The following is a 14,808-nucleotide window of genomic DNA, read 5'->3' on the forward strand; positions in this document are numbered from 1 at the left end:
GTTCATAATTCTTTCAGTATAATAGGTCAATTGAACAGTCCCCGGCCTGACACATAGCTGACGCTACTAGAATTAAATCCATACGTTTCTTGGTTAGCCCTAAGCCTTAAAAAATGCGTGTAAAATATGTCAGCTGTCAGATCATTAGTTTGTGAATTATAGTAATTTGAGTGAAGCAACTTTTGTTATTGTGAAAAAGAATGATAAAAAGGATTTTCGCATGTTGATAAAATATTGCTTTTTGAAGGGAATAAATACACTTGATGCAAAAATTTGGCTTGATTCCGGGTTTCTAGATACTGCCCCAGGAAGATTAACAATCAAAGATTGGTATGCTAAGTCTAGACGTGGTAAAATGAGTAGACACGGAAACATTAAAAAAATCCACAAAATGATTTTAAATGGCCGTAAATTGAAATTGAGTGAAATAGCAGACACTCTAAAGATATCAACTGAACGTGTACATCATATCATTCACAAATATTTGGGTATGAGAAAGCTCTGTGCAAAGTGGGCGATTCGCGAATTCAATTTTGACCAAAAACAACGACGAGTTGATGATTCGGAGCAGTGTTTGAAGATGATCAAGCGTAATAAACCCCAGTTTTTGCATCGATATGTGACAAATGATGAAACATGGCACCATCATTTCACTCCGAAGTCCAATCGACAGTCATCTGAGTGGACTGCACATAATGAACCCGCTACAAAATGTAGGAAAACGCAACAGTCGGCTGGAAAGGTTATAGTGTCTGTATTTTGGGACGCGCATGGAATAACTTTCATTAACTACCTTGAAAAAGGAAGGACCATCAACAGCGACTATTATATAGCATTATTGGACAGTTTGGAGAAGGACGGAAGGAAGGAAGGACAGAAGGACGAAATCGCCGAAAAACAGCGGCATTTGAAGAAAAAGAGAGTGCTGCTTCACCAAGACAATGCACCGTGTCATAAGTCAGTGAAAACGAGAGCAAAAATCCATGAATTGAGCTTCGAATTGCTTCATCATCCACCGTATTCTCCAGATCTGGGCCCCAGCGACTATTTCCTGTTCTCAGATCTCAAAAGAATGCTCACTGGGAAGAAATTTTTATCCAATGAAGAGGTAATCGCCGAAACTGAGGCCCATTTTGAAGCAAAGGACAAATCGTCGTACAAAAAAAGGTATCGAAAAGTTGGAGGGTCGCTATAATCAGTGCATCACCCTTGAAAGGAATTATGCTGAATAAAAAAAATAATTTTGCGAAGAAAGGTGTTTTATTATGGTAGACCGGGGACTTTTCAATTGAGCTGTTAAAACTAGTTACAAAAGAATGACACAATTACCACAGATAATATATAAAAATTAATAGATTATTTAATTATTGTCTTACACACGTTTGTGATGTACTGCACATTAGTATATATGTAAATAATATCAATTAAAATATTCAATCCACAAAGTTCGAAGCACAACTGTATATACATATTCTCGCACTATTCCCCTTTTTTGATATAATTAAAGACGTTGTTATAACTACCTTGTATTTTAGTACAGTAGCGTCGATACACCTCAACATAACCCAAATACACGGTCCAGTAAAACCACCAGCAATAGTTCACCACACAATGGCTTGATGCAAATTATATGTTTGTTTATAGCTTAGAGCAAAAAGTTTGACTAATATAAGTTTCAGTGCCCACTGAATATTTATGAGGCCATAAACTCGAGTAGTTTATGACTCATGTTAGAAATTCCACTACTTACGTTTTTACGATGCTTATTTTCTTCATGGTATTTCAGAAATCTAATTTAACAAAACAACCATCTATAGTGAGAAAATTAAACTTTCAATACGTTTACTACATTGTCACGTGTTATATTAGAAAAGTCTCTCTAAAAAGGATACGTTACTCGACAAATATCTCCAGATTTGACGCATGCGCGATCTTCATTTAATTTAAAAACAGATAATAATCCAAGTTAGGCATGTGCATACATACAGATTTAATTGCATACATTTTTTATCGTGATTATTAGATTTAATGTCGATTATAATTACAAGCAGGTAAATAGATTTAGAAGCTAAATAAAAATGGCAAAATTTTGGAAATAACACATTTTATTTATAAAAGTATTGAATTAAACGAACTAAAAAATATTATTGAATAAAATGAAATAATAAAAATAATTTCTATACGCCTTTCTATTTTTATAAAAACACCATATTTAAATTAATTTACATATTTGCCCAGTTAACCAAGAACTCCAAGAACAATATATATAAATATTACCATAAAAAAGACCAAAATCTTTTAGATCAAACCCGGCCGATATAGTTAAAACTAAACGAAAAAGCCACCACTATATATGAAAGTACAGAAATTCTCCAAATAGTATCCACTATGATCGCTACTATTATTGATCCACAAACCGAATTAATGAATTGACTACCTCCAGCTTTCGATTAACATATTGTACTATATTTTGTTTATATGATCCAGGTCTACTTTTGTTATCAAATTTGATTATTTTATACTATCGCTGTAAACTGTTCTTGCATCTTAGCGAAATGCTGTCTAAATTTCACATTTTTTTACTTTCACTCTCAACAAATTATAGCTACAACTTACCTATAAAATAAAATTTGAATCATTACTAAAATATAACATATTATGTTTAAAGTAAATATCTAATTATTACCAGTTACTACAATTTTTGCTACTATTCTTAATGTACAAACCTCATTAATGACTTGACTACTACCAACACAAAAAAAATCAATTTTTTCTCTGTTCTTGTTGTCATTAAATTTTGGCATATATTAATACCTATTCGATGTTGTTGAAAATACTGTGTTATAAATTTGGCAGCTAACATTCCCACTATAAATAAAATTGATGCTGTTTGGATTTTAAAACTTTTAAAAATTTAACCTTACATTCTGGACTTACTCTTGTACTTCCATATTTTAAAACCAATGTATGTTAAACCATCAAGCATAACATAATTTAATTATCATTACTATAGAATTATTACTATAATACAAGATCTAATAATCTGGTTTTTTTTTGTTTGGACTTGATCGACTGTATCGACTCGAAAAGAATGTACCGCCATTAGAAAAGGAAGACAATATAGTTTATTCTTTTCTATGGTTTGTTCCATGCAGGAGAGTGCGTATGCGCCAAATCCGGAGATATTTGTGGAGTAATGCATCCTCCTCTAAAATAACAGTAAACCACGTCATCAAAAATTATGACGTCAGAACATCTCAATGTTGCCGTACCAGCTTTGATTTTAATTTAATATTTTGGCTTTGATATATAACAAAATTTTATTGTAAATAAAATAATGAAACAAAAGTATATAACTAATGCAAATATTATCGAAGGACTTAATCTACAATTAATTATACAATCACAATTGTTTGTGGTGTAAGGTTGTTTTATTATATTTACGCTGAACTCTTTTGCACACCACCTATGAAGTAGGGTTCTACGCGCGTTTTTTATGTAGTGGTACTCTGGAGTAATGTAATGTATTTTATTTTCACTGAGAATCATATTAGCCTTTTTATGTTTCCTATATACCTATTCTATGGTTCCATCTCAACTTTGCTTGTCAAGTCATTTTAGTATGAGAATATTTCTCCTAATTTCCTTCTGTTACTTATTGTGTACATTTTTCTTGCAAAATTCTTCTTAAGTTATTACCTCGTTCTACGTTTACGATTCAACCATTTGTCAATAACTTCTTCTGCAAGTCTAATGGAATTCATCCAAACCACAAGTGCTGTTATAAACAATTACTCATTCTATATCACTATCAACAAGCGTGTCTACTATAATAGTTCTTTGGCACCACTCATATCAATTCGATATAATTAAATATGCAATGATATGCTGATTATAGTATATGTTTTGAGATAGTCAAATCTGAGTTTTCTGAGAATACTTCCCAGTTTATCGATTTCCTCTGAAATAATTGTATTAAATTGTAGAGATGTTGAGAAAAACTACCAACTTTTTCTATACATTTCACATAATTGATTCTGAATAGAGCCAACATTAAGGTGATCTTAATTCGTCACACGTTTCACATGTAGACGGTTTCTTTTTGGTGAATCTAACATTATATTGTTCTTTTGGATCATTTTAGTCACAGTACCCATACTAATATTCAGTGTAGTGGAAACACCCTACGCATTTTACTGGCAAGAGTTTTCCTGTTCGAAGTCACTGATTAAAGACGTAATCTGTTTCTGAAATTTATCAAAATAAGAAAAACGCCTAAACAACGTATAATTATTATCACTAATGTTTTGAATAGTTTTTCAAACATTTGACAACCGAGTGAACTTTATAGACTGAATTTAAAACAAATATAAAATCTGCAATTGGAACTAAATTTGAGATCGTAATGACGTGAGTCCACTGTTATTGTGGGCAGGTTATATGTTGCTGTCTCACCTTTTTAACAGATAATTTGACATTTGAACGTAAAGTGGATTTATATTGATAAATCCAAAACAATTGCCAATTTCGACGTATTTATCAGATTTAATTCGAACCATATTCCGTTATCATCAATTGTTGCCAATTTTAATTAATTTATGCTTGTCAATCTAAACGGCATACATATTTTAATAGAATCAGCAATGTATCGATTTTCCATAGATATAAATTAATTTCGCGCCACTCAAATCAATCGCTAGTTATTATTTTCTTCGTAATTTATATCAAAATATTTGGTAATATATTAGGTCAAGGCAAATTTGATTCCAATTTTTATTTTATACATATTATATTTCTTTTATCGAGAAGGATATATGTTATCCAAGCTTATTGAGTGTTACAAAGACAAATTTGAGTAATATTAGGTTTTTGCATCTATTCTGATGATTTTTTCACTTTAAAAAGGAATTTATTGAAAACAAATTGGTACAACACATATTAAAAAAAATATTTTTTTAATCCTTTAGTCATCGATCCATTTTCGTACTTCTTCAGGATTTTCAAACCATGTACAAAGCCATACCGCATCGATCTGAACAAGTGATAATCATAAGTGGCCATTGAGTACGCTAACTGAAATAGAACTTCTCATTCATGCTGCAACAGTGTATTCTTCACAACTTTTCCAACGTGCAGCCGAACGTCGTTACGCAAGAGGATGGTGCTGTTATTCACTATTTTTGATATCTTTGTAGCAGTACGTGGTTCAGTTTGTTCAATTGGCATCGGCAGACATTTAAATTAATAGTTTTAACAGATTACAATAGACTATACCTTGCTGGTCCCACTATATGCACAACAAAACTTAATAACCTCGAGGCTTCGATATTGAAACGTTCCTGTGGTAGTGATTTTCTCTCTTTATGCATCATTTCCCCCGCATGTAGTCTTCGAAAAATAGTTTATCTATCAACTGTTAACCTGTGTAAATATTCTTTGAGAATTTGAGCTGGGTTCTACATAAATTATAATAAGCCTTTCAATTAATTGCCTTCCATCGCTTGCTTGCTGTACATACCTCGCATCTCCAGGTATATATTTTCATTAAATCATTAAAATCAAAACAGACGATTTGGATATGACAGGGGGTATCACCATACACCAAAGGTGTTCAATGAAATTCGATAGCAGATTTCCGAATGAAAGTGTTATTTTATGTTGAGAAGTATTAAAACCATCGAATTTAACGATTAAACTCGGTTATTTAATTGTTATTTTATATTGATACATAGCATTTTCACAGATAAAAATACATGCAAGTACCTAATACATTGTGAAATTCTTTATTTACTTTTAATTTTTTTAAACAATCTTCACCAGACTTCTCCTTTGCTAATAATTAATTGCATCTGGTCAGGCGTTGTTGATGTTGTAGTATTTTATATATTTTTTATGAAGTGCCTTTTTGTAATAATTATACGAATAATTGTACCTGAAGAACGAACAAAAGATGTCGATTACATCACAGAAATATGTTGAGTGTTTATAAACGAAATGTTCATTCCAATCATTGACAACTGCTTAGGTGTTTGTTTTGATGGTTGATCTAATATATTACTATGGAAGGGAGTTTAAATTCATCTTAAGTTAATGTTGATCGTATAAAAGATGCATTGCTGTACATACATATAGTAATTTTCATTAATATATAACAGTGAAATAGTGTTAGCGTTGTCAGTTAACGTAAGTATAGGAATGTCAACGATGCTTCAAACCAATGCGTCTCATTTGCTTCCGATCAATATCGGCCACCCTAGCATCCACCCGACCGGCCGGATTTATGATCGTGTTCTCATGGATTCTTCTTATTTTAGCGCCGAATGTCGGCAGTGCGCGCACGTACATCGCGTAAGTCTCTCAGCTCACAAGCGGTGGTGTGTCTGCAGGTAACAGATGGCGACAACGAAGATCCGCAGACCGAGGCCATGGATATGAGCTGGCCACCAGGTCTACGCAAACGTATCACATACGTACTATTGGCTCCTATCGTCTTCCCGCTCTGGTTAACATTACCTGATACCAGAGCTCCTAGAGGTACGTATTGCTATACAATTTTATCTTATTATCTTATCTCAAATTTATCTTATTACTCAAATAAGACATATCCTTTTATATATTATTTATAAAAGACCCGGACCTAACACACATATGATGCTAGTTTTATTGCATTCACCGCTTTTTTACAGTTAGTACTAACCTTCAAAAGAAATCTGCTAAAATTTCATGATATTATACTCATAAGTTTGTGAGTTACTGTATTAAGAGTGCCACTACTTTTGTTATTTTTAAAACGACGGATCAATAACAATTTCGTCTTTTAATTTTACTTCTTTACTGCTTCTTAATGGACAATTCAATTGCTTGAAAAGTGTTACCAGAATTCCACTCTAAAATACAACAATGAAACGATAGTTTGTTGACTTCAAAGGTGATCGTATAGACACCGATGATGCAGAACGCAGTGTAATCCAAATGAGATGGTAAAACCAGAAAACATTTTTAAAAATCCCCAAAACTCTTTTGAATGTTCGAAAAATGATATGGCTTGAATTAGCTGATATCGTAAATATATTAAAAGAACGTGTTGTTTTACATTGCATGAAAATTTGACTAAGAGAAAACTCTGTTCAAAGTGGGTGTCGCGTTTGCTGACTGATGACCAAAACAAGAACCTGTTGATGATTCTGAGCAGTGTTTGGCCATGTTTAAATTGTAACAAACCGCCAATAAAGCCAATTTTGAATAACAACACGTTTTCTTTGTTTTTTCAGCTCATGATTTAACATATATTATATAACACGTACTATGTCTCTATTATTACTTCACATAATGATATGCTGACAATTTGCTTTATTGAAATTACCTTTTTGAAAATATTATTTGGATATTTGGTCGGTTAGTCTGAATTAATACATCGTAGATCAAAAGTTTAATATTCTTTTGTAGTATATTGTGTTGGGGAAACATAATTTTGTGTTTTCTCGTTTTTTTTCAAAACAAATTTCGACGACCTTTTACACCATTGCTTTCGCAACTTAGCGTTGGTTTTGGTTATAAAGGGTTTCTCAATCGCACTAAAAATTAAGGTTAGCTTTATAAAGTCCCTTTTGTACTGTTTTTGTGGAAACAGTATTACTCAAGTGAGTTTTTATCACTTTTTATGTTTGTCGATCTCTATTAGTGATGATGTATTACCATGTTTTGTGTATACTTTCAATACCGTGGATACTCTCGCTCGTGTATTGTTAAACAAAGTCTCAGAAACTACATGCTTTATCGATAGCTTGTTTTAACCGTTGTAGAACAAAATGTATAATATCCTGAAATATAACTGACAAGACCTTCCATGTAAACTAATCAATGAATATGCGTCGCATTATTTACATGTCATCATACAACAAAATGAACAATGTTACATTGTGCCCATAAGATAGACACCCCTGTATAAGAGTCATTTTGATCAATGACCTTTGTCATTTTTATGGTAATAGTCCCTTATCGTAGAATTTCTGAGATCTCAATTCCGCCATTAAAATGGTTTTGCAGAGGGTGGTCTAGTGTTATCGAAATGATATATCATACCTTTTCTATTGATCAATATTTATATCATTTAATATTAGTATTATTAATAGTTTCATCAGATTCAAGCAGTATGATGAGTAGTTTTACGCCAATCTCATCAAAATGTTTACTGATACTTTTCTTGAAACAGTTTCTAAAGCTTTCGCTCTTCTTTCGGCACATTATTATCGGATATATTCCGCTTTTCATAACTTGGAATCATTTGTTCGAAAAATAGTTCGCCTTGGTTTATTTTTAGCAGTAATTAACAAGCTTCTCTATTGAGGTACTTCTTCAAAACGGTTTTATGATCAATTTTTAGTTCCTTAGTGAAGTTACAAAATGAAATATGTCGGAAAATCAATTCAGATACTGGCATTCGCTTAACCACTCTTTAATATAAGTGCTAAACAATTTTCTATCGGGTACGTAACACTTGCCTTAGAATGGCATATTTGTTGTATTGTCCATATTATGTATATCCTTTCAACATTATATAATAATTACGTAAATAAATAGGAATAGTAGTAATTTGACTGATTGATGACCTACGTTAAATATTAAAAAATTTTATAACCTGATTAAACAAAAAAATCTAAGATCAGGATTTGAAGACCCGTATCGAACGAAACTAACATGGGAAATTAGGATCAATTGGAATTATTATATAAATTAACTTAAAAGAAAAACAATTGTTTACAACACTATGTTACAATACTACAACATTCAATGTGATAAAATGAATAATTATGAATGTCAATTCATTTTCCGAAATAAAATTTAAAAGCACAAAATTAAGTAAGTAAGCGAAGGATTAACGTATGATACATTAAGCCTCGATATTACAAAAAGATCGACCAATATTAGTTTAAAATAATTGGTGAACTATGGATTTTTGACAAATAGCGAGTCCTACTAGAGTAAGTTAACCATTTATTCTTTTCTAACTCTTGGTTCTGCGCTAATTTCCAATGCCATGTCGTATCATATACATTAATATAAATGGGTAGTTTAGGACTACATCTTTCATTGAAAAAACTGGAATTCTAGAACTCAACTAACTAAATTGAAATAAGTTTACGAAAAAATGTAAAAATATGTTGATAACTCAAACAAAATACATTTCAATTATATGAAGAATGAGAAAACAATTGAAGCAGAAATTAATATAAAAATGTAATGTATTGTGCGAATGTTTGTATCTATCTTATATTAATTGTAATATTAGATTTGAAACAGTTAATTCAAAGGTGGAAAATTTAAAGTGAAAGTAATTTCTTCGAGGCCTGAAAACGAACATCCTGAGTATATTAAAACACAATGCTTTTATTTTAATTTGACAGGTAAAAAGTTCTTCCCTGTAACATTCTTGGGTAGCATCCTGTGGATCGCAGCCTATTCGTACCTGATGGTGTGGTGGGCGAACAGGGCGGGAGACACGGTGGGCATACCGCCAGAAGTGATGGGACTGACGTTTTTGGCGGCCGGCACGTCCATCCCCGACCTCATCACGTCGGTTATTGTGGCGCGCAAGGGATTCGGAGACATGGCTGTCTCATCGTCGGTTGGCAGCAATATTTTCGACGTTACTGTCGGGTGAGTACGATACATAATGCCCCATATGCTACCCCCCCCCCCCTTAATCCCTTAATCCCTTAATTGGTTAATCGATATAAATCAAAGCATTACACTGCCAGTCAAAAAAGAATTCAATGTTTCCCACATTACATGAGCCATAACTTACTTTTGAGTTAAGAATAATGAATATCAGATAGAATGTTCTCTTCTATATAATAACCAGCTTATCTCCCTTTTTGAGAAAAAGTTGGGCACCTGGAGACGTGAAATTTGGCATGGTTAAAGATTCAATCGAGGAAGAATTTTTAGACCTAAAATTTTGGAGAAATATGCGCTACAAATAAATATATTCCAATAAAACAAAATACACTCATATCAAGCAATCAGAAGTAGCCATTAGATCGGTAACACAAAATATATAAACAATTATTTTTGACTCTGGCCGACGCGCCGCCAGCTCCAACTCTTACACTGTAGATTATTCGTCGGTTCTGTTGTACGTAAATCGACAACAACAACAGCGTAATTTTTAAGCCATATATCTATTTCAAAATTATTTTCTTCATATATTCTATCTTCATATCTGTTTTGATATACCAATATGTACTACTTCATTTGTTATTCCATATGTGTGTTTATAACATAAATCTAAAGAGATATCATGTATAGTCTATTCAAAGTTATTTTGTACATACGTCATCTATATTTGTGACGTCAAAATTTCGCAATGTTGTCGCATCAACTTAGTCTTAGTTCAGTTTAGCTTTGACATACACCAATTTCTAATCTAAATAAAATAATTGAACAAAAACGTTATCGAATATAATTTATTTTAACGTTATAGTACATCTAAAAACTACAGTTAATTACACAGCCACATTAGCTTATAAGTTAGTGTTACAACTTCTTATCACTATTGCTTTCAATAATTTTGCATACGTCTGACAACTGGGCGAGTTTGACAGACTCATTCGTTTACGTGTTCGAACTTATCAGGCAGCATTATGTCTCCTCTTAACTAGAGTAAAACGAAAGGGAAAATATTGTCTTATTCCAAAACGAATCTACAAATTACATTAAACATCTTGATGACGTATGTACAAAAAGACTTTGAATAGACTATATAATAATATTTGATGCTCTGAAACTAATCTTACCCATGATACTATATGAATATAATTTAAACTTATCATTTATTATTGTAATTAATGTTATATATAAAATACATTTCTGATTTTATATTTAAAATACTGTGAAAACAAAAAAAATTGAATGAAAAAAACAAAGTTTATTCCCTTTACCCTGTTATGGGAGAAGCATGACTACAGGGCGATCACTAGTAAATTTTATTAACTCTAGATCAAGTTTTTGTTACATACAATAGATGAAAGTTTTTTATTTTTAGTAAAATAGTAAGTGTGCAATGGAACATATTTACAGTTATTTGAATATTGTTATTCCTAGAGAGAAAAGTAGAGAGTAGTAGAGAGCATCATCAGAAAATGTGGCCATTGTTACTTCTTAACATATAGAAGTATTACTGGTATCAATACCAATTTTCGCCTGCTTTGTTGGCGCAGTGGTTAATGCGACAGGACGGTCGACCTACAGTTGCGATAATTACGGTTTCGAATCCTGCAGGGGCATGGATGTGTTTTAGGTTTGTGATTGTAATTGTATATGTCTTTATAGGTAACAGTGGAAAATCCGTCAAAGAATAACCATTCCAGTCACGCCAGTATCCAGGCTGGGTAAAAACGGTCTTCTGGGATGGTTTCTAAGTTGGTTAATCGCCAGTCGGTAAATTAAGCTGAGGACCGTGGTTCGGAGGGCACGTTAAACTGTAGGTCTAGTCCAGATAAACCCTCGTTGGTAAAAGGAGACTTTAAAATATAAAAAAACAGTTTTCTGTTTTCTCAAGTATTTGGAATCAGTAATACTGGAGAAGAAAGTGGGATTTACAACCGAAGTAATAAGCCTAATCCAAAAAATATATAACGTACATTGTTTTAATGTATTGCAAATATATCGTATTAATGTAACAGCAAAAAACAAGATGATTTTCTTCTCACATGATTTTGAGACGCTGACATTATTTTTCAGAAAAGTTAAAGCAGTTGTTGAATTCAATTTACTGAATAATATTCAAATTCGGATTTAACGAGATTTATGATTAACATCGAAACTTTCAGAACAAAAATAAATACTTTCAGCACTCATCACTATCAGCGCAGTAGCTTTTTACGGAGTAAACAAATGACACTTTTATATCTAGACTGTTTTGTAGACTATTACCACTGCAAGCCACTATAGTATGGCTTCATTGATTTTTTAACGAACCTTATAATGGATAATGGATAAAATTATTCCATTATTAAAGATATAGTCATATTTATGTAGATTTTAAACCAAAAGCTTTGGTATAATGATCATCAGCACTCCAAAAACCACCTATTAGAAATAACGTAAAATTCTAACTATATCCCTTTATCTCCGGACTAAAATCGTCTCTGCATATATTATAATTAATAGTGAGCGTCAGATACGAAAAAGAATTGTTGTTCTAGTAAACACGATTTTCACGTGAAACTCGACAATGTTCAATTGTTGTCATGTAAATACGTTTTCCAAGTTCGTTAAAATTGAGTGCACCATCAATTACGTACCCTTTCGTTTCAAACGCTCATTAAGACTCGTGTGTTAGATGGGTGGTTAAACATAACAAAGGCATGGTAAAAATCGAATTTTAACATAATTCATACTAACGGCAACGAAACCCCCTTCCACATATATATATATAGAGGTTTAATATAAGACTGGAATTAGGGCAGCGATAGGCATCGACCCATTACGAAACAAATGATTGACTTTTTCGGAGTTGAAACTGATTTCGGGGGTTTATAGAGTAGGTCTATGGCTTTTCCGTGTTAAATACTCTTAAAAACGTAGTAGGCAGGAGTTAAGTGGACTAATATATGTGACTATAGAAGCTCGATAATTTGGTTCATTCAGAACGCACCGATCTGATATTATCTCAATCATGACTAACTATGATTGTTGATATATATCGCTTTATTATATATATATATATATATATATATATATATATATATATATATATATATATATATATATATATATATATTTATTTCATATGAATTTCAAATATTAATATGATGTTTTCATCGATGATCTTTTGCAACTTTTATAGTAAAACCATTACTCTACCACTGTAAAATGTTTGTGACTTTCACAAATAGTTTCTGTTGAAGCTGGCTGTACACCATTAGATGCACCATGTGTACCGCAACGGTGATTTTCGTAGTATTTTTGTAGCAAATGGTGCAAAACTTTGTTACAACACAATGCTATGAAAATTATATAATATCCATAAATATCTAGTTTAATCTGTCCTGTATTGATATTTTCCATCTAGCTATGGAGCAGTTAGTGAAAAATATAGCAAGAATCCATCACGTTATTTGTGTGACAAAACGGAGATACAAGATATACTATAATGAAGAAATGTTAGATTACTGTAGTTTTAAGTATACAAATGATCTAAAAGCCATTTGTAAGAGAAAAGCCAAATCATAGCCATTTCATGAAACCAAACCAATCGAGTGTTTGTAAATCTAATTACCTGGTAGGTGTTTTTCATTAATTTAAAATATAAACAACTAAATGTTTATATTAATAATTAAAGTAATAGGTAATTAATACTTACTTTAAATACTTATTTATAATTACGTTTAAAATGAAAAACAACAATCTATTCTACAATCCTTCCAAAATAACTATGAACACATATAACCAATATGTATAATGCCACAACGTCGGAATGTTTCCGTATCAAATTTGATTTTTAGTTTATTTTGGCTGTGACATATAACACAATTCGAATGTAAATAAAATATTTTTTTATTATTTAATTATTACATTGTTACTAATCGTTTCCATCTAACCGACAATTTGTCTTTATGTTAACTTAAATCTAGGTATATAACTAGGAGGACCCATCGGCCCTAACTCAGTCTCTGGTGAAATAATGTTTATACACGTCACTGCTGTATTTTTTATTATATGCACCTCACTACACAACACTACACAAGATCAGATGGTTTGATTTTTTTGAGTCTGTGTCCTGTTCTGGTGGTATCCTAAAGCTGCAATACTTCAGTGCAATATTCTCATGAGAATGGAGTCTTTCCTCGTGCCCCCTTGCAGTTCTCTTGATTTCTTGACTGACTGTGGATATCTGAAGGTCTCGATGTAGGTAATCAGTCCTATAGTATTGACATGAAGTGGCTTCCATTATCTGGTTCCTCTTTAAAGAGACAGATTAGAGACGCAATCTGTACCTAACTCTTATTATTTCACAGAGTAATCACAAATAATAACGAAAGCGATTCGAAATGTATCAAAACAAGCAAAGCACCAAAACAACGTTTGCCAGTTTATAACATCCAATTATTAACAATAATATGTTGAAGAATGTTGCAGACATTCAACAGCTAGGCGATTTTTTTAGGCTGAATAGATTACATGTTCTGACGGACCAGTCAGCAATAAAATGAGAATGAACAACACGGTCCGATTTTAAAACAAATTTACAAACAGTAATAGATAATATGTTTGACGACGTGGTGACGTGAGTTTATTGTTATTTTGAAAGAAATATATGTTACAATTAAAAAATGGTTAATAAAACTTTGTTTTTTATTATATTGTTTTTCTCAATCCAAAATTAGTAAAAACTAAAGGACATTCAATTGTGTTTTTGTTAAAAGATTATATCGTACAGATATAAGAGAAAATATAATGTTGAATCGATTTATATTAGTTAATTTTATAGTTATAAATTTGATGGAGGATCCGTCAGGAATATGGGAAGTGACGTGCAAACAAATTGATATTATTTTAGAAAATTCCGGAATGAACAAGTCTTAATATCTCATTTTTAGCGAAGATCGTAGACCGACGGCGCTTTAAGATAAACATAATTAAATATAAACGTGAAAACATCAATCACACCGGCCATTAATCAAAACGGATTGCTGCAAACGAGAAACATAAACGGGATCGTACGGATTATTAATTAAAACTAAATTTTAAAGGCTTGATTTTTCCATGTTAAGAAACACACTAAAACGATGTTCTAATTTAATA

General features: G+C 31.9%; 1 protein-coding gene across 3 annotated transcripts in view; it reads left to right on the forward strand.

The window, feature by feature from the left end:
* The window catches only part of Nckx30C, a 135,649-nt gene that overhangs the window by 99,090 nt on the left and 21,751 nt on the right, over nt 1-14,808 (forward strand). For 2 of the 3 annotated variants that reach the window (XM_076411719.1, XM_076411718.1), the window contains exons 5-6: nt 6,315-6,534; nt 9,405-9,657. In XM_076411719.1, the coding sequence (XP_076267834.1) occupies nt 6,315-6,534; nt 9,405-9,657 (473 nt within the window). The remainder of the gene's footprint in view (nt 1-6,314; nt 6,535-9,404; nt 9,658-14,808) is intronic. The other variant, XM_076411720.1, reaches the window with a different exon arrangement.

The sequence above is a fragment of the Rhynchophorus ferrugineus genome, unplaced genomic scaffold, assembly GCF_030347505.1.
Source record: "Rhynchophorus ferrugineus isolate W39M unplaced genomic scaffold, kcgeb_rfMv2 rfM8, whole genome shotgun sequence".
NCBI lineage: Eukaryota > Metazoa > Arthropoda > Insecta > Coleoptera > Curculionidae > Rhynchophorus > Rhynchophorus ferrugineus.